This window comes from Fonsecaea erecta, assembly GCF_001651985.1.
Source record: "Fonsecaea erecta strain CBS 125763 chromosome Unknown Scaff9, whole genome shotgun sequence".
Taxonomy (NCBI): domain Eukaryota; kingdom Fungi; phylum Ascomycota; class Eurotiomycetes; order Chaetothyriales; family Herpotrichiellaceae; genus Fonsecaea; species Fonsecaea erecta.
In genome coordinates this window covers 1,081,340-1,104,165 of record NW_017387252.1, presented here as the reverse complement: position 1 = coordinate 1,104,165, position 22,826 = coordinate 1,081,340, and the positions used below count along the sequence as shown (strand labels likewise).

At 53.5% G+C, this 22,826-nt stretch overlaps 8 protein-coding genes across 8 annotated transcripts; 6 read left to right on the top strand and 2 right to left on the bottom strand.

The window, feature by feature from the left end:
* Nucleotides 1–363: 363 nt before the first annotated feature.
* Nucleotides 364–3,151, top strand: AYL99_09616 (hypothetical protein; the record flags this gene model as incomplete). The annotated part of the gene is made up of 3 exons (XM_018841123.1): nt 364–690; nt 739–1,340; nt 1,390–3,151. 3 exons carry the CDS (start codon nt 364–366, stop codon nt 3,149–3,151), a joined length of 2,691 nt encoding a protein of 896 aa, XP_018689804.1.
* Nucleotides 3,152–4,304: 1,153 nt separating this feature from the next.
* Nucleotides 4,305–6,491, top strand: AYL99_09615 (hypothetical protein; the record flags this gene model as incomplete). The annotated part of the gene is made up of 10 exons (XM_018841122.1): nt 4,305–4,328; nt 4,385–4,396; nt 4,446–4,586; nt 4,640–4,772; nt 4,823–4,880; nt 4,934–5,087; nt 5,144–5,239; nt 5,291–6,025; nt 6,088–6,398; nt 6,488–6,491. The coding sequence occupies 10 exons, from the start codon at nt 4,305–4,307 to the stop codon at nt 6,489–6,491; spliced, it is 1,668 nt and encodes a 555-aa protein (XP_018689803.1).
* Nucleotides 6,492–7,449: 958 nt separating this feature from the next.
* AYL99_09614 (hypothetical protein) lies at nt 7,450–8,586 on the top strand (the record flags this gene model as incomplete). Its single annotated transcript, XM_018841121.1, has 1 exon — nt 7,450–8,586. The coding sequence occupies one exon, from the start codon at nt 7,450–7,452 to the stop codon at nt 8,584–8,586; it is 1,137 nt and encodes a 378-aa protein (XP_018689802.1).
* A 971-nt stretch (nt 8,587–9,557) lies between these two features.
* On the bottom strand, nt 9,558–10,673 carry AYL99_09613 (hypothetical protein; the record flags this gene model as incomplete). The annotated part of the gene is made up of 1 exon (XM_018841120.1): nt 9,558–10,673. The coding sequence occupies one exon, from the start codon at nt 10,671–10,673 to the stop codon at nt 9,558–9,560; it is 1,116 nt and encodes a 371-aa protein (XP_018689801.1).
* Nucleotides 10,674–11,945: 1,272 nt separating this feature from the next.
* Nucleotides 11,946–13,620, top strand: AYL99_09612 (hypothetical protein; the record flags this gene model as incomplete). Its single annotated transcript, XM_018841119.1, has 2 exons — nt 11,946–12,570; nt 12,689–13,620. The coding sequence occupies 2 exons, from the start codon at nt 11,946–11,948 to the stop codon at nt 13,618–13,620; spliced, it is 1,557 nt and encodes a 518-aa protein (XP_018689800.1).
* Nucleotides 13,621–16,645: 3,025 nt separating this feature from the next.
* On the bottom strand, nt 16,646–18,326 carry AYL99_09611 (hypothetical protein; the record flags this gene model as incomplete). The annotated part of the gene is made up of 3 exons (XM_018841118.1): nt 16,646–17,628; nt 17,686–17,870; nt 18,109–18,326. The coding sequence occupies 3 exons, from the start codon at nt 18,324–18,326 to the stop codon at nt 16,646–16,648; spliced, it is 1,386 nt and encodes a 461-aa protein (XP_018689799.1).
* A 284-nt stretch (nt 18,327–18,610) lies between these two features.
* Nucleotides 18,611–19,627, top strand: AYL99_09610 (hypothetical protein; the record flags this gene model as incomplete). Its single annotated transcript, XM_018841117.1, has 1 exon — nt 18,611–19,627. The coding sequence occupies one exon, from the start codon at nt 18,611–18,613 to the stop codon at nt 19,625–19,627; it is 1,017 nt and encodes a 338-aa protein (XP_018689798.1).
* A 584-nt stretch (nt 19,628–20,211) lies between these two features.
* On the top strand, nt 20,212–22,740 carry AYL99_09609 (hypothetical protein; the record flags this gene model as incomplete). The annotated part of the gene is made up of 1 exon (XM_018841116.1): nt 20,212–22,740. The coding sequence occupies one exon, from the start codon at nt 20,212–20,214 to the stop codon at nt 22,738–22,740; it is 2,529 nt and encodes an 842-aa protein (XP_018689797.1).
* Between the last annotated feature and the right edge of the window lie 86 nt (nt 22,741–22,826).

Below are 22,826 nucleotides of genomic sequence, written 5' to 3'. Positions count from 1 at the left end.
ATTGGGTGGTGGACAATTTGGCAGGGCTAGTGCCGAATCCATAGTTTCAAAGCCCCCTGGCCCACCACTGCTCAAACATGTCGACTGACGAGTATGGACTGTGCTCACCTTCCTCCCTTCATCGTCCTCGACGACAGCCATTCTTTTACCCTGTTTCGCACTCCCCTCGCACGGTCGCTGGCAGACCTGGCGAGCAGTCTCTCTTTATGATATCTGCTGGCTGTGGTAGCTAACCAAGTCTCGACAATCCCCAAGGGCTCACTCTTTTGCCCGTGACACCCGACCTTTCCTACCATCCCCCGCCTCGTCCACCACCCCAGCTATACGGCGAACCTCTTCTCTAGGTCTTTCAGGTCAAGCAGTATGGCCGGAGTCGAAGCAAGTCTCCCTATCCCTTTCGAGGCGGTCCCCGACAGCGGGAGCGATGTCGAACCCGAGAATGTTCCTCTGCCTCGCAGTTCCATGGTTTCGGTGCGCCTGTCCGATATTCCATTCGATCCGGACCTTGATATCATCGCCGAGCGAGACATGTCTCAGGAGGCCTCGCTGTCTCGCAGTGGCCCACCGTCAACTCGTACCAGTCGATCCTCTTCCCACACTTCCGACAGCTCGGTTTCATTAAATTCGGTCAATTGGGAGGGTCTTGAGAAAACCGAGGAACAAGAGCTCAAGGACGTGGCTACCGATGAAGTAAGCCCTGCTATGTTTGTGGGTATAACTGCGGCTAACGGGAGATAGTCCACGACGTTGTTACTCGCGCGTCTGGAAAAGGAGAACGCAGCGTTGGCCACCAATCCCAAGGCTGGCATCGGAACGAGTTCACGCCCTCGCAAAAACACCCGCCCTCCTTCGGTACAGCAGTTAAAGAGAATGGTTGACGGACCCCAACGCCAGTCTTTGAGGTATTCGCTATTGCCTGCACCTCCAATGACAGAATTGGAATTCTGGGCGGCCTTGGTTCAAGATTATACCCAAACCGCCCAGCGACTGCCTACCCTAACGTCCAACAAGATCCGAGGAGGTGTCCCGCCACCACTGCGTGGTGTTGTCTGGCCCAGTATCGCACAAGCTCACGACGGCTTTTTACATTCAGAATATCAGAGACTCTCCAACGAGCCTTCGCCCTATGACGGTCTGATAGGAAAGGACGTGGGCAGGAGCTTTCCAAACGTTGACATGTTTCGCGAGAAGGACGGTGATGGCCAGAGAATGCTCGGCAAAGTCTTGAAAGCCTTCTCACTTTATGACAGCAAGATCGGATATTGCCAGGGCCTTGGTTTCGTGGTCGGGCCACTCCTGATGCATATGAGCGAACCGGAAGCATTTTGCATCCTCGTTAGGTTTGAATAACGCTCCCCTTCTCTAAGGAGAATGCTGACTGAGATGAAGGCTCATGGAAAACTACGACCTTCGTTCATGTTATCTGCCCGACTTATCAGGGTTACATCTGCGGATATATCAGTTTCAACAGCTTCTAATTCGGCACTTACCCGCACTGGCGGCTCATCTCGAGGAGTTAAAGGTTGAACCGTTATACGTGTCGCAATGGTTTTTGTCTTTTTTCGCTGTTACCTGCCCACTTCCTATGCTGCTCAGGATTTACGACGTAATACTGTCTGAAGGAGCCACAGAAACACTGATGAGGGTTGCCTTGTCGCTGATGCAACGGAATCAGAAAAAGCTGCTAGCCTCCACCGAATTTGAGGACGCTATGCAGTTTCTGCTCTCGAGGAGTCTCTGGGACACATATGCACAACATGCAGACGATCTGGTGTCGGATTTCGTGTCATTGACTGGGTTGGTGAGCCGAGAATCGCTCAATTCGTTGGAGGCAAACTTCAGGCATTCGCAGAATTTGTCGGCTGCGCCGTCGCTGAAAGGTGCAGTGTCGTCGTTCTTGGGTCGATTCTGGGCTGGCTCGTCACATGCGCCGTCCAGATCTCAAAATCTGAGTCTTATGATTCCCGGAAATAACAAGTCGGTGCGAAAATCATCTTCTGGGCAAAGTTTAACCTCGACACTCAACTCGCTTGAGACCACTAGCACGGACGCGAGTACACTTGCTACAGAGATGTCGGATGATGTACCACCTAAAGCGACGGTATCTGCTGCCACAAGTGTCCATTCGGCAATTGTACCTACTCCGGATTCGAGCAATCGAAATCTCCATCACCAGATCGAAGATCTCCTGACCGAACTTTCCAAAGTCCAGCGACAGCATGTTGAGCTTGCTCAAGAGCTTCAGAGAGAGCGTGAAGAACGTGAAGAAGATCGGCAAATTGCACGAAGAGTGCTGGAGCAACTACGACGGCAGACCACCGATATAAGGGAGTTAGCGGAAGTGGACAGCTCAAAGGCCACTGAGGAGGAGATGGAGCTTGAACTTCTCCTGGCTCAAGCTGAATGTCAACTGTGTCGAGATGGCTCCAAGCGGTTGTCCGTGTCGCAGTCTAAACATCAGCTCCGCGATGCCGTTTCTGAATGGAAGGAGAAGCATGATGCCGAGATGACAAAGTGTCGAGATCTCATGAGACAGCTTGACGAGCGAGAGGCTGAACATCACACCCTCAAAGAGCAGTTGCGAGATGCCCGAGCCCGTATTCAGGACGCACACCGTGACAAGCAGCGCTTGGAAAGGACGGTCAGCGAGTTGCGCTCCCGCAACAACTCGGTGCCAGATTCCCCGGCCGACCTTTACACTCCTGTTACTGAATTCCCTGATCTGAAGTTGCCACCTCCGAAATCTGGACTGCGAGAGTTGAGATTGGGGAAACCGGAAGCGGGCCGATCAAGCAGCGTTGGGCCGTATTCGAAACGTTCAAGCAGCCTCAACACCCAAGCGGTCCTTGCCACGGAAAACCACGAGCCCATGTCCAACGACGCCCTGCTACTAGAGCTGGTAAATGCCAAGACAGCTGAGGCGGTGGCACGACAGGAGCTGGAGGAAACCAGAGGGAAGCTCGACGCCCTGCGTAAGATCTTGGGTGGATCGACACCCTCTCCTACCACACGAGCCAGCACGACCGAGTCACCAACAACGCCTGCCGCCACTCCGAGTCAAGGACAAAAGGAACCACCCAAAGCTACCCACGCAGCTACGGCAAGCACCGGAGGAGGGTTTTTCAGTGGATGGGGGAAGCGAGGGACCTAACGACGAGGAGAACACCTCTCCATCTTCTACATACTCATTTAATTGATGATCTAGACAGCCATTTGAATCCTTATCAATGACCCTCTGGAGAGTGCTTGTTTTAGTTTCCCTGCGATTTTAGGCGGAGAAGGCTTTACCTCCTTGCTTCGCCTGGTTGCCTCGTGGGCCAGAGGATCATCAATTCTGTCCACTGCCCAACGGGACTTTCTTACACTGGAACAATACAATACACGTACCGGGCATAATCTCAGCAGATCATTGTCATCGTGCAGGACGCAATCGGCAATGTACCTACCCCACAGCTCTGAGCAAGAAGGCGAACCGGATTTTGGCCGGACTACGAGGACTCTACATCTTCGCCCACTTCCGATGCTTCTATTCTCTTAGCTTCAGGCTGCGCGATCCGAATCACTGTTGATTGATAAGATCTAGTGCTGGCTTTCTTGCCAGGGAGTTCGACGACGGAAACCTTCCCGCCTTCTGGTGTTAATTATTCTGCCCAACCTCAACCCTTTCAAGGTATAGCCTGATGCCCCTTTTCCGACAGGTTGGCATGGTCCGGAAGCGTCCAGCTTGCGTGGCTCATACAAGCTCTCTTAGCCTGGAGCAGAGTTCAACGCACTGTTCCAGAACGCGGAGGCTGACATGGAGTCCCCAGAATCATCGCAAGAGGAACGATGGAGCCGGCCTTGAGCCTTCTACCAATGATCAGCGTCATCTTCAAGCCGATTAACTGAGCCGAAGCACATGGATAACGTCCCCTGTCCATAGAAGGTCTTCCCTCGGGCGCAGGGAACAATACCGTGCAGAAGCCCCTTATTTTGCATCCCATCTACTCGTTCAGAGACCATTTGGGAACGTTCTCAACGATTTACGTCGCCGCCCGATGGCAGGTCCCGAAGAACTTCAGGTTCAAGCATACTCTCGCTTCTGAAGTTTCCGATGCACGATTTACAATGTGATGACGAGGCCCTTTCTGGTCGGGGCGTCGCGATGCTGGCACACTGTGACACTTATAAGGGCCGAGACCCGCCGCCACAAAGCCAATACCTGAGGAAGCATTCCTGTCTTGAAATCTTTCTCAAAAGACCAATATCACTACCAGGGAGACGATCGTGGTGTGTGCCGACTAGATACCTTTTTCTTTCTCAAGATGGAGATGAACTATGATGAAAATGTATTCTCCCCGTTCTTCATCCACAGTGATCGGGTACTGACTGTGACGCCCTCCAGACGCTCCACGAGGTAAACAAGAACCATCTTGTCAGGGAATGCCCTTCTAACCATGGTGCAGTTGGAGAATGAGCTCCACACTCATATATATCCCGGAACCGAGATTATGAGCGATGTTGGATCCCATCACTTTGTCAAGTCGTCCGATCGGTCTCATCGAGTTCTGGTCCCTCAGCCATCGGCAGACGAGCATGATCCTCTGGTCAGCAACTAAGAGGACACGTCGGGCAATTATTGTTTCTAACAGCTGTGCAGAACTGGAACCGCTTCTGGAAATTCTCCAGCGTCTCCATGGTCATCGTGGCCACATTCGCACAAGGATTCGGTCCTCTGGCTCTAGCGCCCATGTTAGCCAACCTGATCGAAGCGTTCAACACAGATCTTGCAGGTATGGCAAAATTCATCGTTGTTGCTGCTTCTTAGCTCATGCTGTTACAGGAGCCGTGCAGTTTACGGGTGTTTGCATCCTCGTCTTGGGCTTCAGCAACTTTCTCTGGTATGTCGAGGCCATCTAACTGTCGACTTTGGTGCTATTGCTCATTGTTGTAGGGTGCCCATCCAAACCTCTTTCGGTCGACGACCCGTCCTTATTTTCTCGACCTTGATTTGCCTCGTCTCCAACATCTGGAGAGCTGTGGCCAAAGACTATCGGGGCTTCATGGGTGCTTGTGTTCTTAATGGCATCGGTGCTGGGCCTGCAGAGGTACGCAAGAAGTATTGGTTGGCAAAAGATAGATATCATGCCTAACACAGAGACAGACTTCTGCACCAACAGTCATTGCTGATGTGCTCTTTCTGCACGAACGAGGCGCATACAACACTCTGTACTTCACTGTCTACTTCGGCAGCTTGATGGTTCGAAAAGCTTTTTCCTGATGCAAAGACTCTCGCTTACATATTTCTCAGGTCGGACCGATCATCTCAGGCTCCATGGCAGAGTACAGCAACTGGAGAAACTTCTGGTGGCTCAACGTGGGCCTCCACACCGCCGTTCTGATCGGTCTCGTTTTCCTGTTCCCCGAGACCAAATGGCACCGCCAGCATCCGAACGAAATGGTCGCCGAGCCGCAGAAGCAAGTCGCTTTCGAGGAGAAGATCACCTCGAATGCCATCGAGGACCCGGAGAAGAACGTCGCGGCCGTGAACCCCACCGTGGTTGACCTGACGGCCGCTGCGACGGCTGAACGCGATCCATTCTTGCACTCGGGGACACCGTCCAAGAAACAGTTCAAGCTGTGGCAAAACAACGCGCATCCATTCCAGGCCATTCTCATGGATCTCTGGGTCCCCTGGAAGCTTCACCTCTACCCGATCATCGAGTTCTCGGCGTTTGTCGTGTCGTGGTCCGCGTCGTCCTTCCTGACCATCAACCTGACACAGTCCCAAAACTTCGCGGCGCCGCCTTACAACTTCCCACCCCAGAGCGTGGGCTACACCAACTTCGCCGTCCTGGCCGGGGCGTTGATCGGCCTGCTCACCAACGGGCCTCTGAGTGACTGGATTGCAGCGAGGGCGACGCGGAAAAATAAGGGTATTCGAGAGCCCGAGATGAGGCTGCCGGCCATGATCCCTTATGTGATTATCATGCTCATCAACAACTTCGTTGTGGCGTTCGGGTATGAGTACAAGTGGGATTGGCGGGTAAGTGATATCCTATCTCGAAGTTTGCTATCTATCCTGTCAGCACAGCTCACGTTCTCCAGATCATCGTGCTCATTGGCTATACGTGCGCCGGCATCCAAGTCGCTGCCATCCCGGCCATCGCCTCGACCTACAGCGTCGACTCGTACAAACCGGTGGCCGGCTCCATCTTCGTCGCCATTACGGTCAACAAGAACATCTGGGGTTACGGACTCAGCAAGTTCATCACGCCGTGGATCATCGCCGATGGATATCTCCCGCCGATCATGTTGAACATGTGTCTGATCTTCCTGTGGTGCTCTTTTGGGATTGTGTTTTACTTCTATGGCAAGACGTTTAGGAAGTGGACCAGCAACAGTTCAGTTCACAATATGTAAGTTCGCAGGACTAGGAGGTTTGAAGAGGTCCCGGGATCCTGAGACCGGTTGTCTACTACAGTGTAGAGAGGAGCTTCTTAGTGAGTTAGACCACTGAGGAGAGTGTTAATATGTAGACTGTATATAAAATGGCCATCGCCGAGACCCTAATTTCAACACTCTCTTGCAATTCCCCATATGGCGAATCTATCTTCACTTACAACAAGAGAGACTTTATAAACATACACATACAACCCACACACAAAAGAGAGAAAGCTGTCAGAACAAAAAGCAAAACACACGTGCCTCTCTTGAATTTTGTTCCTCAATTGCACCCCTGACCACACACACACACATATCTCATACCAGTTGAAATGGGAAGCCAAAAACTCAGACTTGTGAGAAAACCCCGGGGTTTTTTTGTTTCTTATCCCAGTTCGCTGGATCGATGGATGTGTGTGGGTGTGTTGATATGTCGTGGATGCTCCTACCTGGACCTTTCGAAGTCACCCTTTCTCATTCTCTCTCCCATCCCATATTTCTCCTTCCTTTCCTAGAGCTCCTGCGTAGTTTACAAAGAGCCATTGTGGCCACGAGTTAGGCAGTTGATGTCAGATGGGTAGATGGATGATTGAGTGAGTGATCGGGGGTCGAAAGACTGGGGACGGGCCTTACTCCTTTTCGCACAACACTACCTACCATGTTACCAGTTCAATATTGAGATTTTCAGTTCTTTACAATATGTATGGGTATGAATTGTTTTCTCTTTTCTCTTTCCTGGTGGGGGACATGGCTCTGCCTGGGTGTGGCAGCAGAGAAGCATGACCTGGAACCCAAGGTGAGGCAGATATCAAGAGCGACTGCCGCCCCTGCCCACGTTCCTGACAATGAACAGGGCGGTCGACCGGACCAACATGCTCAGATTGGGCAGCCCGCGTCTTCACTTGAGCCCCTCGCAGGCGGGAGATCAAAATGTGTCGCCGTCAGTTCTCTTTCATCTTCGCGCCATACATCGACTTCTATCGAAGACCCTACCTATTCTACACCACGGCTATCCGTGCTTGAGTCATGGAGCATTCATTACGAGAGCAGACGCAGACCGACAAGCATGACACTCCTCCTCCGCGGCTGACTCCTACACTACCTCCTCTGGAAGAGGCCATGCTTCGAGATGGCGAGTCCTGGGTCCACGCCTTCTCAAACCTGAGATACGGCGTCGTCCCGACAAAGAAACCTGAGGAGGTCATGGCCTATCAGGGGCTTGCTGACCACACGCTCGAATCTGATCCCGAGATGGCAAGAGGCTATCAGCTTTGTTTGCAGGAACAGAAAGCGCAGTATGTCCGGCAGAAGTTGGAGGAAAAGAAGGCTGAAATCTTGAGGCGAAAAAGAGAGGCAGAACAAGAAGTCGCCCGGCAACAAGCGATACAAAGAGCCATTCGCGAGCAGCAGCAATTCGACTTCTACAGCAGGCAATATCCCCGATACGGGCACTTCGTGCGTCGGCCGGGTCTCTTCGCTCACGAAAATACTGCGGTCGCGGTTGGAGGAGAGGAGTTCGGGGACACAGACTCTGAGCAGGCGTTGCACTTGGATGACAGCATAATGAGCTCGCCAACTTACCGCTTTGTGGCCCTGGACGACACATTTCAACAGTTCGGTGCTGCTTCCCCAGATGTTGCCATGACTGTCGACAGCGTCGCAGAAGCCGAAGAGTATCTGCCTGATGGATGTGCGACAGCCAGTACCCGAAGTCGCAGAAAGTTTCCCAACGCGTCTCAGCCGTTACGATATATGGCAAACCGGGCAAATCCACGTTCCACAGAGCTAGCACAAACGCCGCCTCCCAGATTCACTCCCGCCGCATCACTTGGTGAAGGCGAACTGCCTCGAAACACGGTCCATGACATGCCAGGCAGAAATCGGGTCGAACCATACCGCATCGTCCCCGACGAACCGACGCCCCCCTACCAGCCAGAAGACGAAATGTTGCAAGATGTCTCCAGCCCAGTGGCGCCGCCGGCAAAGTCACCAACATTGTCCGATCTGATCGGAAGCGAGACTGCTTCTGAAGATAACGGCAACGGTGCTGACGACGACTCGGACTTTGATCCAAGAAGTCGATCTCCGCGGCCTCCGCAACACCGTGACGTGCAGGGATTTGGAAGGAGAAGTCGAAGGACGAGGCGGAGGTTGAGGCGTTAGGACGCAGCAGAATCGGCTCTGTTGACGGGTGCAGAGGGCTGTTGGAAAATTGGCGAGAGAAGTATGTTGTGAAGGACGAGGCTGGCGGCTGAAGAGTGGCTGAGAGATTATGCGTGTACAATATGGATACCTGAAGTGACTGGGTTGACGGGTGACACACTGAAACACAATGCTTGAAGAAGGCGTGAAGGCGACTAGGTCACAAGTACTGTTGGATGACCAGAGCTGCGAGTATGAGCAGCACAGGGGCACCGGGGGGAGCGAGTACAAGAGGAGTTTATCCAGAGCTTGTATGTCAAACAAAGTCAGTCTATCACAAACATCGATGTTGGCAACCACAGCACAGAGCTAGATCTGTATAACGAGAGATGACACTTCCTTCTCTGTTCGACAGCAACAAACGTGGATTTGACGTTGCGATCACTCACTCGCATGCCACGTCAGAATTTCGCCTTTTTTCCCCCTCTTTCCAGGCCCATCCGTCACTTCAGTCAGACTCCCATGTTCTTTCAGAAACCATTGGGCACACGATTTCTCATCTACTCATGTATGACAATCGTAGAGATGAGCCTCTGTTCTAGTCCACCAATATCAGTTGTCCGGTCTTTGAGGGATGAAATTGCCCAGCAACGAAGCAACGAGGGTTCGTCATAATGTGCCAGCTTCAGCCTTGCCCACCGCTTAACATAACATTAGCGTCATCTGCCACCATAGAGCGTCGTGTGAGACTGTTGATATGAGAACACTTTTCGCACAGCACGATGTCAGTATCCGGGTGGGTGGACACCAACCGGTACATCAAAATAAATACATATGTAGTTGTCGTCGCCCGTACATAGGTGGATGTACAGGGGGGAGCGAGGAAAAGGGAAAGAACGAACTCTTGGGTTCGCGCCCAAGGCACGTGAAGGCCGTTGGAGAGAGTGTGCCAGTGCCAGTGCCATGCAACACCATCCTTTCGGTCATTCAGCTCAATCTTCGTCTTCCTCGTCACTATCAGGGAAATCCAAGTCGAGCTTCCTCTTCGGCTGCTGAGGCGGCTTGTTGGGAGGTTTCAGGGCTTGCGTTGCCCCTTGACTTGTCGTCGTCGCCGCTGCCGCCGTCGTCAAAGGCTGGGCTGCTGCACTCGCAGTGGCATCTTGACTCTTCTCCCCCTCAAACGTCGAGCTTCTCTTCAACTCTGGACTCGCCGGCCACCCCCCAGCGGCAGTAGTGGTGTCTTCTCCTTCTGCCATTTCCGCGTCCGTGCCCGTGTCTTCCGCAATGTCCTCGGTCTCCCTGACCAGCCGCTCCACTTCCCTCTCCAATGCCTCCTGGACGGCCTTGGACTCGTCTTCCCCCACACCCGCGTCCACCCCCGATTGCTGCCGCTGCCGCTCCACGAATAGCTGGAGCTGTCCCAGCGCACCGACGCGCAAAAGAGCCGCGTCGGGAAAGGACATGCCCATCTGTGCGCGTTGGAGGGCAATGCTGTTGTCGATGCGCGTCAGCTCCGCGGTTGTTTCGGCGGTCCGATTTTCATCTGTAGCCTCGGTGAACTCTTCAGCTGCGCCGCCCTCGTCCGTGGCCGGGTGAGCCACACCATTCAAGGCTGCTGCCGACGGTGATGTCTGCTCCTTGTTTTTCGTGGCCATCTTCCTCCGGAGCGATTCCGCTTCGGCCTCCCGTGCCGCAATGGTATTATGTTTGCCTATCCGTGCCGCGAACGTGAGGAGGGTGTGGTAATCGACTTTCGCCACGTGTGAGTTATCTGCATCCTCCTCTTCTTCGTCGTCGTCCGAACCCGAATCGAGAATGGACGGGTTGATCTGGCCGATCTCCTGTCTGAAGGACACGCATTTGCGGATGGTGTCCTTGAGTTGCTCTTGTAACGTCGCGACCTCGGCGCGGAGGTTGAGGATGTGGGCATAGTTCTGCTGGTGGCGTTGGAGCAGCGAGAGGGCCGACCCGAGTTCGTCGTCGTCGGCGAGGAGGTCTCGGGCGAGTTGCGGGGCATTGGCGAAGGTGTTGGTCTGAGTGAAGGACGTGATGAGGGCGGTGAGGTGCGTCTCGATCGAGCTCAAGGGCCGAAGAACGAGGGAGTCCATGTTGTGTTGTTTGTTCAGGTGGTCGTCACAAGCAATGGTCGGCAGAGGAGACTGGACACGGATTGGGGGGACATGCAGACGCGTGGTGATGCGTACATAAGTGCGTGGTTTGGTTGACGGTAGAAGTTTCGCATCGACCCTTGATCCCAGTCACATACTGTATTATTATTACAGTATTTACTATTAGATACTCCACCGTTTTGGCTTTAGAGGCGACACCCGGGCACCCGGGCACCCGGGCTACTACAGTAGGCGTCTAGGCGTCTAGGCGTCGAGGGCGTGTCCCCCACCACTCTTCCCCCCCTCGCCCTCGCTTAGGATGTCTCTTGTGTACGGAGTACGAGTTGTTTACTGCCCTCAGGGCAACTGTCATTCTTGGACAATCCCAAGGATATTAATTCCTCAATGCTCCATCTGGCTCTTCAATTCGAGCTCTGCACTCTCATCTGCAAACACCTCCCTCCCACTCTGACTCTGGCCTGCGTACATGGTGAGAAGTGAAAATCATGGGTGTCTTTTGGCTGGTCTTGGCGCCCACGCGTGAGTTTTCGTCCACGAACCCGTCGAGCCGTCACCGTGGACCTGGGACTCTCTCACTCAAAGACGTTCAATCAGAATCTCACACGACTTCTGGTTAGTTGTGCACATGTTCTCCGTCATATGCATATGCCACACCATCCCAGAGTCTATCCCAGGCTGGCCCGGCTCGATCGATCCCATCAGCGGCCCCGCATCTTCTATCCCATTCCCAAACTGCCGGCAGCAAGGGCATAACATGCATGCCAGTGCAGTAGTCAATGAGCAGCGATCGAATCACGCTCCACAGGTCGTATCAATTGAAGATCGGAGACTCTTCTCATTCGCACAGTGCGGGCTTCCAAGGACAACCCACATGCGTAATCTTCACCCGCTCCACGACGCGCCAGGGAGGTGCCACGTATTTTCAACTATCAAACCCAGTGGTCCGATCACCCAACCCTGCAGGATATCTGAACGACAGTCCCCAGAACTCATGCGTCAACAGCCAACCGCATTCTATATCTCCTGGTGGGATCATCCCTGAAGAAGCCGCATGCATGGCGAGGTCTGTGGAGGGAGGTGATAGGTGAGCAGGCTGGTCTCGCAGAATCCATCTCGGTTACGTCTGAGGGGATGTCAAGGTACCAGTTTGGATTTGTTCAGCGCCTATTCGTTCTCTCCTCTCTTTGTGTAACCGTCCCTCCCAGCTCTCTCCTTGTTGTATAGCAGTACCTCCCACTATCAACCAAAGAAATGCTGTTATCACCGCTCCTGTCCAAGGACAATATTGTCTTCGGGTTTGAGCTTCTCGTTCCCAGCGTCATTGTGTATGTCTTTGCCTGTGCCATCTACAATCGCTACTTCCATCCGTTGAGGGACATCCCCGGACCGTTCTGGGCCTCCATCACAAGTCTCTGGTACTTTCGAGCCGTGCGAAATGGCCGAGGTCAAGACTACCAACTGCCCATCCACAAGAAATATGGCCCAATGGTTCGGCTGGCCCCCAATCAAGTTCAAATCGCCGACGCCACGGCCATCGAGACGATATACGGTCCCAAATATGAGTTCACCAAGGGCGACTTCTACAACAATTTCTTGACCCACATCTCCAAGCGCAAGGACACCTTCGCCGAACGGGACGAGGCAGCTCACACCTGGCGACGACGGACGGTGGCGCACCTGTACACCCAAGCCGCCGTTTTGGAATACGAGCCCTGCGTCGACAGGGTCATCGCTCTCTTCCGCAAGCAGATGGACCACTTTGCCGACACGGGAGAAGTCTTTGACGTATCGGTGTGGATCCGCAAGTATACCTTTGACATTATCGGCGAGATCTTCTACGGGCGCGAAGGTGGCTTTGGTTTCATCCGAGACAACAGTAAGTTCTGGAACGACGTTGTGGAGCCCTATTTGCTGTTATCGAAAAGACGCCTGCTTTGCTTCCATCCGAAATTCGAAGCTATCAGAATAGCGGTTGACGGATAGCTACTGAACAGTTGACTACAACAACTGGTGCCACCTGATGGACGTGATGCCGAACCCGGCCGCAGCACTGAACAATCTCCCGTGGGGATTCCGGAACCTGTACTTCCTGTCCCAGATGATCTATCCCGCGACGCGAGCGGGCGCCAAGGGCTTCTTCACCGTGATCGACCAGTCCCACGCGGCGGTGAAGCAGCGGCTGGACGACATGGCGGCGGGGCGACCCTACAACCGCAACGACGTGCTCAGCAAGCTAATCGACATCGCCCACGACCCCAAGAACGACTTCGGCATCCTCGACGTCACCACCGAGATCTGGGCCATGATCTGGGCCGGCTCCGACACCACGTACATCGCCTTGACCTCGATCTTCTACTACCTGCACAAGAACCCGGCGACGCTGGCCAAGCTGCGCGCCGAGGTCGAGGAGGCCTTCGCCAATGGCACCCTGAAGTACCCCGTGCGCTACAACGACGCCATCAAGCTGCCGTACCTGCACGCCGTGGTGCGCGAGGCCATGCGCATGCACGGGTCGCTGGGCACGGGCCTGCCGCGAGTGGTGCCGTACCCGGGCGTGGAGATCTGCGGACGCTTCTTCCCGGGGGGCACGACGGTGCTGATGAACGCCAACGCCGTGCACTTCGACCAGGCCATCTTCGGCGCCGACGCCGAGCAGTTCATTCCGGAGCGCTGGTTCCGCGACGGCGACAAGCACGCCGCCCACATGGAACGCCACATGATGCATTTCGGCTACGGCAAGCGCATCTGCATCGGCAAGCACATCACCACCACCGAGATGTACAAGCTGCTGCCGACCATGCTGCGGGACTTTGAGTTCGACCTCCAGATGCCCGGCGGCAAGGAGTGGTCCGTCTGGCAGGGCTGGTTCCATCAGCAGCGCGACGTCATGGTCACCGTCCGGAGAAGGGACAGAGATCGGGTGTGAGTGAGAGAGGTGGCTGAGAGACACTCCTCCAAGGACGTTGGTTCGAACAAGGAGGGGTGCTTGAAGTCAACGTGGGCGGGGGAGCTGGAGCTCTGAGCATGTCAGTACATAAGTGGGTGATCCAACAATGGAGGAATGATGATGACCTTGATTGAGTCTGTGTAGGCCATGTATATGAATCCATCTGAGGTGTCTTGCGATGTATGTACGTACGGACAGTATATACAAAGTCAGCGTTCAATGAGGCTCCGTTTGTGACCGACTCGAACAACCGTCCTTCTTTCTATGCACTTCTCATATTTTACATCTGTCAGGGCCTTTTTATTTATCGATTTTTCTGTTTTTTTCTTCTTCTCCGGGCCGTCTGCAGGACACGATCTCTCAGCCTTGTGCCCTCATACATACCAAGAAATCTCGGTGAGAGGAAGGAAGGAAGGTAAGAGCCGCAATTTGCAAACAAACAGCGAACCGACCAATCAATAACCGAAATCGAACCGAACGCAATCGAATCCGTAAAAAACCCTCCGTCATTCTCGATCGTGATCACACATGTCATGTTATGCAAAGAGGGTGGGGGGAGGAAGAAATGGGGATACATGGGTAGATAGTGGTAGGTAGACGAGAGAGAGATCCGAAACTCTCCAAAAGGCTGCTTGTTGTTGGATTGAAACACGAGAGATATCTCGTTTTTTCTCTGCCATGCTGCATGCTTGCCGCAAGCCGTTTTCTTTTGGTCTATTTATGATTCGCTGATGCACCCCATCGACGAACTTCCCGACCAATGAGGACCTTATGGCGTCCTGTGATGCCTGTTCGGAGCTGCGTCAGGCGGACTTGCGACGTGCCCAAGTACACACATCTGTGACTTTCAGCTTGAGGTCGGAAAGCATGGGCTTATTTGGTGGCCCAACGTCCTTGTGTGGCGAGACGCCGCCTTCTGCCGACGTCCCATAAACACCTGTCCTTGTTCCTGTCCCTGTCCACGCCTCTGCTGTTTGGTGTGACTTTTCTAGAGATATTCCTGCAATGTGGCCGACCATTTGAATATCTAGGACCGCAGAACCAGAATATTTCGTTTCGCTTTGTGCACGTTCGCGTTGGACGCAGATTGCGCAGAGCCTTGCCGACCCTGTGGACATTTGTTCACAGCTGCAAAATACCAAGATGATGCCGATGCCCCCCATCGAATGGATCCAAAAATATTCGCATCGTGCTGGAGATGCACGGCGGCTTCCTCGCTCCAAGCCGGCGGCATTTACGGGTCCTCCCGAGAATGCTATGGCATACATGAAGCCTCGCAGCTCCGTTCGGGTGGTCTCAGTGCGGACAAAAACTTATCGGACGGTCCCCAGAGATCAAGGAGTAACCGCGAAATCAATGGCTTACGAGCTTGCACGTGGCGATCCTTGGAATCACCTGTGGCCGTCTTCCAACAATAGCATGTCACCATCACCGACTCAGAGTCAGAGTCCTGGAGTGTGCAGGAGTAAAGACGCTGCGAATAAAGGCACAGAGAGTCCGGGGAACGTTTGGGAAAGAGAAACTGCGGACCACACCCCTGGTAGGTCCAAACAGAAGATTCCCTCACGAGGGCACTCACTCAACGCCCCATCTTATGGGATTCCGGCTGTGCCTTCTTCAAGCAACACCTTTCTCGACCAAGACGGTTGCCGTCAGGTAAATGAAGCTCGGAAGAGCCAGAGCATCGATAAAGACAACGACTGGCCACAGAGAGAAGCTGTGATCCAGGTTGGCTCGGGTGTGTTGCAGTTCCTCCCCTTTTCAATGAGCCCATCGCAGCTGAGAGAGCGTCCCGTCACTGCCTCATTGTCGCTCGATCCTGACCCGGTCAACGGTGATTTCCATGACACCGCCAATCCAGCACTTGTGTACCAAGCCCGTGATCTCTTCAGCGGTGTTGGTGAAACGGATGTAGCGATGAAAAGCCAGGACCCTGTGAATTGTGCCGGAGAATGCGTTGCCGATGCTTCGTCAATGTCCCACGACATGGACATGGAGTCCTCTGGAGAGGAATCATTCGTATTCAATTCTCACTCCCCACCATCCTTCGATGCGGGAAGTCGGCAAGAGATTGAGGACTTGATTTTTGAGATCGGACAGGACTCTGTGCAAGGTTTCATGTCTGGAGGCGGAGGGGTGAAAGTTCACAACCCCCAAACCTCCCAAGAATCCACCCGAAGCTCAAACGCTGGGACCCTGGCTGCTGCTGAGTGTTATTCATCGACTTCAGGTGTGACGAATGCGGTAGGGTCGTCCAGGAAAAACAGACGGAGTGAACAAGACGGCAACGAAGAGCCAAGAAGACCACAAAGACCGCGTATCGAAAGTCCTATCCCGGATGATCTTGATTCAGAGGGTCTTTTTGCCTGCCCCTATGCCAAATACGATCCAAACAGATATTCAGAAGCGAACCAGAACCCGCATGAAAAGTTATATCGCCGATGCCGAAGTGTTTATCTCACAAACATCCCCAGGTTGAAGCAGCATCTTTACCGGATACACCAGCGGCCTCAATATTTTTGTTCGTCCTGCTATGTCGAATTCGAATCGGAAAGCGACCGTGAGGTCCATGCCCGGGCCAGGCCAGCTTGCCTTCTGAAGGAGTGCCCCTTTCAGGAGAAGATGACACACGAACAGTATAAGGCAGTCAAGCGCAGGAAGATGCGAAGAGACGCCACGTCAGTGTGGTATGAAATCTTCGATGTACTCTTTCCAAGTGCGCAGCGTCCAAGCACTGCCTATGTGGATGATGCAATATCCTCAGCCACGAGGGCGAATCTCCGAGATTACAATACGTACCTCGAGACTCATCTAGCCCACAGGCTCTCTCAGACAATGGGTGGCCCTCTTTTCAACGGGCCTCCTGGGATGTTTCAGTGGCTCGTGAACAGGGCCCTTGAGGAAACCTTGCCGACACTTCTGCGGGAGTTGCATGACGCGTACCAGACGCGGCAAGCTGTGGAGGGAACCAGCGGTGATTCGAGTTCAGTAAACTGAGAGCCATTCATGGTTTCCGGAAATAGTTCGTGAGCGTGTTTTTCTGTGGACTCCTCTCGATGGTCTTGGCCTTCTTTGTCTTCGGCTCATCCGGAATCTCGTCATTCTTCTCTGGCTTTTCGCCAATCTTGAGCAGGGCCATCAACTCCTCGAAAGCTTCAGCCGGCACAATCCCACCGCTCGCCTCTTTGTGACCTCTGGCAAAGCTCTCTCCAAGCCTGTCTCTCAAGCCGTCGGATGAAAGATCTGCAGCAGCTTTCAAGCTCGCAATGATGTTGACAGGTGGATCCCTCGACCTGGCGCATCGGGCGATGCGACAAGAAAAATTGACCATCCCAGGAAGATAACCTGAATTGGCGCAGAGGACGATTTCCAAAGCTTTTGAGTTCAGATATCCCGCCCACCGGGTGGCAATGACCGGATGAACCTGCGCCGGGGTATTGATCCGCAGGACAGCGATTCGCCCATCACGGCTGAATCTTGGAGGGGTATGCGTGTTCAATTCGACCTCCTCGTTGACTTCTGCACGGGCACTCTGGAGTCGACCATTGCTTAACAGGTCTCTGGGGTCCTTTGACGCTAAGAGAGCAGTCCAGGCAGTGACCACGTCATATTTGGCGGTGCGTCTCGGTGCGTTGACGAGCGAGGTTGCATCATTGATGGATTTCTTCGTGAATACTTTGAATGTTTCTTTCATATCAGGAAATGGTGGAGACCACTTCAAGGTGTTTCCAAGGTCACCGTGTGTGCCGATACAAGCCAGGTACGCACAGCCGGAGGCAATGTCCGGAGCAAGAGTCTTACAAATCTCGTAGGTGAGGAGAGATGATGTCGACACCGGTGGATAGTGGCAGGCGGACACCACCTGAGCACCTTCTGGAAAGTGGTCACTCAGATGGTGGTCGATAACCAAAGATTTGGTGGACGGTATATCAACCACGGGTGGTGCTGCTATAGAGCCCTGATCGAGGACGATAACATACGCCGGATCTTGAGGGCTCGTGTTAGAATATACATTCAATTAGCGAGGTACCCACATTCAAATACCTTTGGCAGTCATGGCTTGACGCTCTGACTCATTATGTATCGTTGAGCCCTTCTGAACTAGATGAACATCGATCAAGGATGCATCGAGGCCGAGACTCGTCAGCGTGCGATAGAGAATGACGCCCGATGACAGGCCGTCGGCGTCCTTGTCCGGTACGATCAGAGCTTTCTTACCACTTGCTGCACTGGTCCAATTAGCATTGTTCGTTCACGAGTTCCAGGATCGGACTCAACCACACCATTCCTTTATGAAGCCTCTTGCCTCTTCCATAGCAGCCTCCGGAGCTGGCCAGATTGGGTTCCCGGAGTCATCACGTCGAGGCTCAACATCGCAGTAATCGGGAAGCTTGGGGCGAGCTTTGGCTGTGGTTGATCGTTTCATTCCTCGCCAACCATCTAATGGTGACCGTCGACGAGCGTTACAAAGGGAGGAGCGGGAGCGCAGTGGGAGCAGTGAAGATGTTTGACACAGGGTTCGGATCAGCCCGAGACTTGAGATCTGGCGAAGGATCGTGTCCAATGGCATTCAGTAACAGTTGTAGTAGTTGTGAGATTGGAGGGATGGGAAAGGAAGAGAGCAGAAGACAATCACTCATGACGCTCGTGACGCTGATGACGCTGATGACGCCCTTGACACCCATGACGGGATATCTTTTGGTCTGACGGGCATTTACGCCACGTGGGCGCTGCGAGGCTTCGGATTGATCTGTCTGACGGCCACCAACAGTAGCGTAGCGCAGTCCGTCCAAGAGTCAGTGGGCAAGGCAACCTCGTTCTTTGTATATGGGCATCTGCATCTGCATCGTTGTCGTCCTCGTGACCCTTTTCTACTTCTGACACCCAGCCAGCCCAGACAATCATATAATGTGAAGAGCTGTGAGCGCCTGTGGCGTGTTCTTTCTGCGTACTACCCGAACCCTGCTCAATGGCATCCGCCTGCTTTGCTGCTCTTCTGGTCTTTCTGTTCTGCCTGGGCGGCCAGTCGATCCCGACCCATGTCCGTGCCGACCATCATTCAATACGATCCTACGCCGCTATCGGCGACTCTTACGCTTCGGGAGCTGGAGCAGGCACCCCAGGATGGCCACCGTATGCAGACTTCCGCTGTGGCCGCTATTCTGACGCATACCCTATCCAAGTAGCCAACAACTCCCTCATCAACATCGAAAAATCAAAATTCAAGCACCTTGCATGCGGTGGTTTGACCAGCACGGTCATCCTGCGAGACCAAGTGCCCTATATCGGCGACTCGGACCTCGTGACTCTGACAGCCAGCGGAAACGATGTCAACTTCTTTGTGGTCTTGAACGAGTGCGTTTACCATTGGCAGCCGTCGATTGGCTGTGAAGGTCAGCTTGTCAAGGCCCGAGAAATCATCGAGACAACTGCCCTACTGAATCTGGAGAACATCATCTCTGGAGCTGTTCAGCATCTGAAACCTGGAGCGCTCCTGATTGTTACGGGCTATGCCAGGTTTTTCAACGAGAACACAGACTATTGTGACACTGCGACTTTCAGCCAAACCAGACCTCTGGATTACCTGACTAAAGCCAAGAGAAGGGAACTCAACCAGTTGGTGATGATGTTGAACGACGTGATCAAGGCGACGACAGAGCTCCATGGGGCTGTTTATCTGGACATCGATGGTGCTTTTGATGGCCATCGGTTTTGTGAACCCGGGGTTGAAGAACCAGATATCGATAGAAACGATACTTGGTTTTTCAACATGCCGCCACCACCGACCACGCAGTCCCTCGCCGCCTTCACGTCTCAAGAGCCGTTGGGCGACCCAGAGGGTATCCCTGACCCTCAGGTTGTCCCTGAATGGCCCCAGATCAAAAAGTGGAGGGTTTTCCATCCCACCGGAGCAGGACATCACGGCATATCGGAGGTGGTTGTGAGGGAGATCCTGCGCCGGTCTCGTCCTGATCGCCGTGGGTAAGCACACAGGTTGTCTCCGAGGATGAGGGCGTGGAGGGTTAGGGAAGCGTTATTGTTCTTGCCAGCGTTTTGTAAGATACGCGGATGTCTCTTTGAGAGTCATTGTCGGGTTTTGTAATATTTAATTTAGGTTTTTCTCTCTCTGGAATGCACCGTTTGTCTGGCCTTCTCTTCACGTTACTTGTTACTTCGCGTGATGCTGATATGGTGGTCCGAAAGAGGGTGATCTCTCCTCTGCTGGTGCTGCTGTTGTATGGGTGGCTTTGCGGTCAGGTGATGTGGCGGGTCTGGTTGGCGGCCGGAATCCGGCATGACGTTATTGGCAACAAACGCGTCTTTACGCGCGACGGGACTAGAACTAATAGTAGTAGTAGTAATAATGCCCTTCCACACCACAAACTTGCGAACCGCGAGCATACGACACCGACACCCACAACGATTAAAGACCAGAGTCGACCATAACTTCACACGATACAACTTGTAAAGACCACCTTCTCCATCATGTCTTTCTAGATACTCCCTCGTAATGCCCCAGAACACAACCACCAAACAACCAGCAGTCTCGCTCGCAATTGCAATCCTGCCATGTACCTCCCGCGTCCATTGATCTCGCACCTCTATACGAACCTCATCCGCTCTCACCACCCTCTTTCTCCTCCTGTCCTGCTGCTGGTTGCCCTCGAACCTGATTCGTTATGCGCGTGTCGCATCCTCACGGCGCTTCTCAAGCGCGACTACATTCCTCACAAAATACAACCAGTCTCGGGATATGCAGACCTGTCCAAGGCTGGCGAAGAACTGGTGCGGCCCATGAAGACTACAGAAGGCGGTAGTGGTGGACTCGTCATCTGCCTCGGTGTCGGAGGACTCGTTGACTTGGGAGCCATTCTAGGCTTGGAGGATGAAGAGTCGAATGAGACAATGTGTGGAGTGGAAGTGTGGGTGCTGGACGCGAGAAGACCATATAACCTCGACAATGTCTTCGGCGGGCAACCGAGTGAAGCACCTCTAGGCGACATAGTGAACGAGACGAAGCCGCGAGCTCGAGGGGTGGAGAAAGGATGCATTCAAAAATCATACCGTTCTGGCAAAGGCGGCATCATAGTTTTTGACGATGGGGACATTGCAGGCGACTTAGAGACAGAGAGGAACGCGTACTGTGCGCTGGCAGAAATGCCTCAAGTTGATGCAGGTGAAAGCGACGACGGCGAGGAAGGGGAAGAAGGAGATGAAAGTCAAGACAGCGCGTCGTCCAGAAAACGAAAGTCTTGGTCCGATCGCGATAACGAAGACGAAGACAGTGAAGAAGAGGAAGAGAGACCACGTCAACGGCGAAGGAGTAACTCGGGGTCATCTATTGCGTCCCCCCGAAGCAGAAGCCCTTCGTCCTCTCAGCCAGCATCACCAGCGTCTCAGGCACAGTCCCCGAAACCACAAACATCAATACAGCTACGCCGACGATTACGAAAGCTCCGGCAAGAACACGAATCGGTGCTCCGGCAATACAACCGTCTCGGGACTTCCTATTCGGAGCCAGTCTCGACACTGGCCTATTCTCTGGCGTCGGACCTGGGACGTGAAGACAATGACATACTGTGGCTTGCCATCATTGGCGTCACTTCACTCGAGCTGTCTGGCCACACCTCCACCGGTCTTGGGACATCTGTTTCAAGGATAGCGACCCTCCCACATGACCAGCACAGAGGATGGCGGACCACACGTTCTTCTCAAACATATGCCCTTCTCCGCGACGAAGTCAGACGCTTAAACCCCCCACCTGCAGACCAATCGCCGACGATATCCCCCGTTACCGGCGGCACAAGTTCACCTAGCGATACCTCCATTCGACTGACGCCGGACCCCCGATTTCTTCTCTTGAGGCATTGGTCTCTGTACGACAGCATGCTGCATTCACCATATCTTGCCTCTCGATTACATGTCTGGAACGAATCCGGCATCAAGCGTCTTCACAAACTTTTGGCGAAGATGGGGGTGTCCTTGACCCAGTGTAAACAGACATATACCCACATGGACATGGATTTGAAGAAAACTCTTCGGGACCGTCTCCTGAAATATGCGGGCGTGTATGGCCTCGACGGTCTTGTCCCGTCCGGCTCGGGGCGAGCATCTTTCGAACAAGAAGGCTGGGGTTTCATCCGCTCCTGGGGCTGGAAAGCCCAACTTTCGGCCGTCGACGTGGGCGTCATTCTGGGAGCGATCCTTGACGTCGGGATAAGTAACGTTCCCACTTCCTCAGCAATGTCATCTTCATCGACATCATATGCAGCCTCTTCACAACAAACAAGCGCCTCCGATGACATCCCGGAGCGCTCAGAAACGCTTCTGCCACGCTTCTTCGCTGCTTACGACGCTCTCGCACCAAATCACCCGACCCATCTCCTCGCCGCCATTCCAGCAGCGCAGCATCTTCTACGATCAATCCTCCGCACGGGCTCTTCGTTGCTTATGAAGCACCAGATCCGCCATTTACGTGCATTTCGTATGGGTGTGGTGAAGGAAGGGCCTGATTTAGCCCTTTTCGCCAACAGTCCTGGGGCATTGGTAAAGTTGGCATTATGGGTGGGTGAGTCGATTGCGGTGAGTGAGAAGGAGAAAAGTAGCACAGAGCCACCGACGCCATTGGTTCTTGCAGCGTTGGACGAGGCGAGAGGGACGTACGTTGTTGTGGGCACAGGTGGAGGGATTGGTGGTGGTGAGGACGTCGAAAGTAGAAAGGAGAAAGAGGAACGAAGGAAGAAGAGGGAGGAAGAAAGAGAGAAGAAGAGGAAAATCAGAGAAGACAAGAAAGCTGCCCGGAAGGCCCAAAGAGAATTACTGGGTGACGACTCTGATGCCGAGGATGAAGAAACGGAATCCGAATCGGAGCCTGACTCGGAGTCGGACGACGACCAAGAAGACGAGGCGGAACAAGAAAGGAAACGCAAGAGAGGATATGGCCACAATCGGTTTGGGATTGCTTTCCAAGAGGTTATCGAGGAGACGAACGCGCGGGTCCGGATTGATTCGTTTGATCACTGCATTGTAGAGGTCAAAAAGGAGGATCTCGCCGGCTTTCTCGAGGGACTAAGCCTCAAGGCTGTTGTTGGCAGGTGATTGGTCTCTTTGGGCAACAGAGTTAACTTGAGACGAAAGGAAAGATGGATATATACTGTCGACTGGGGTGATGGGTGTTGACAGAG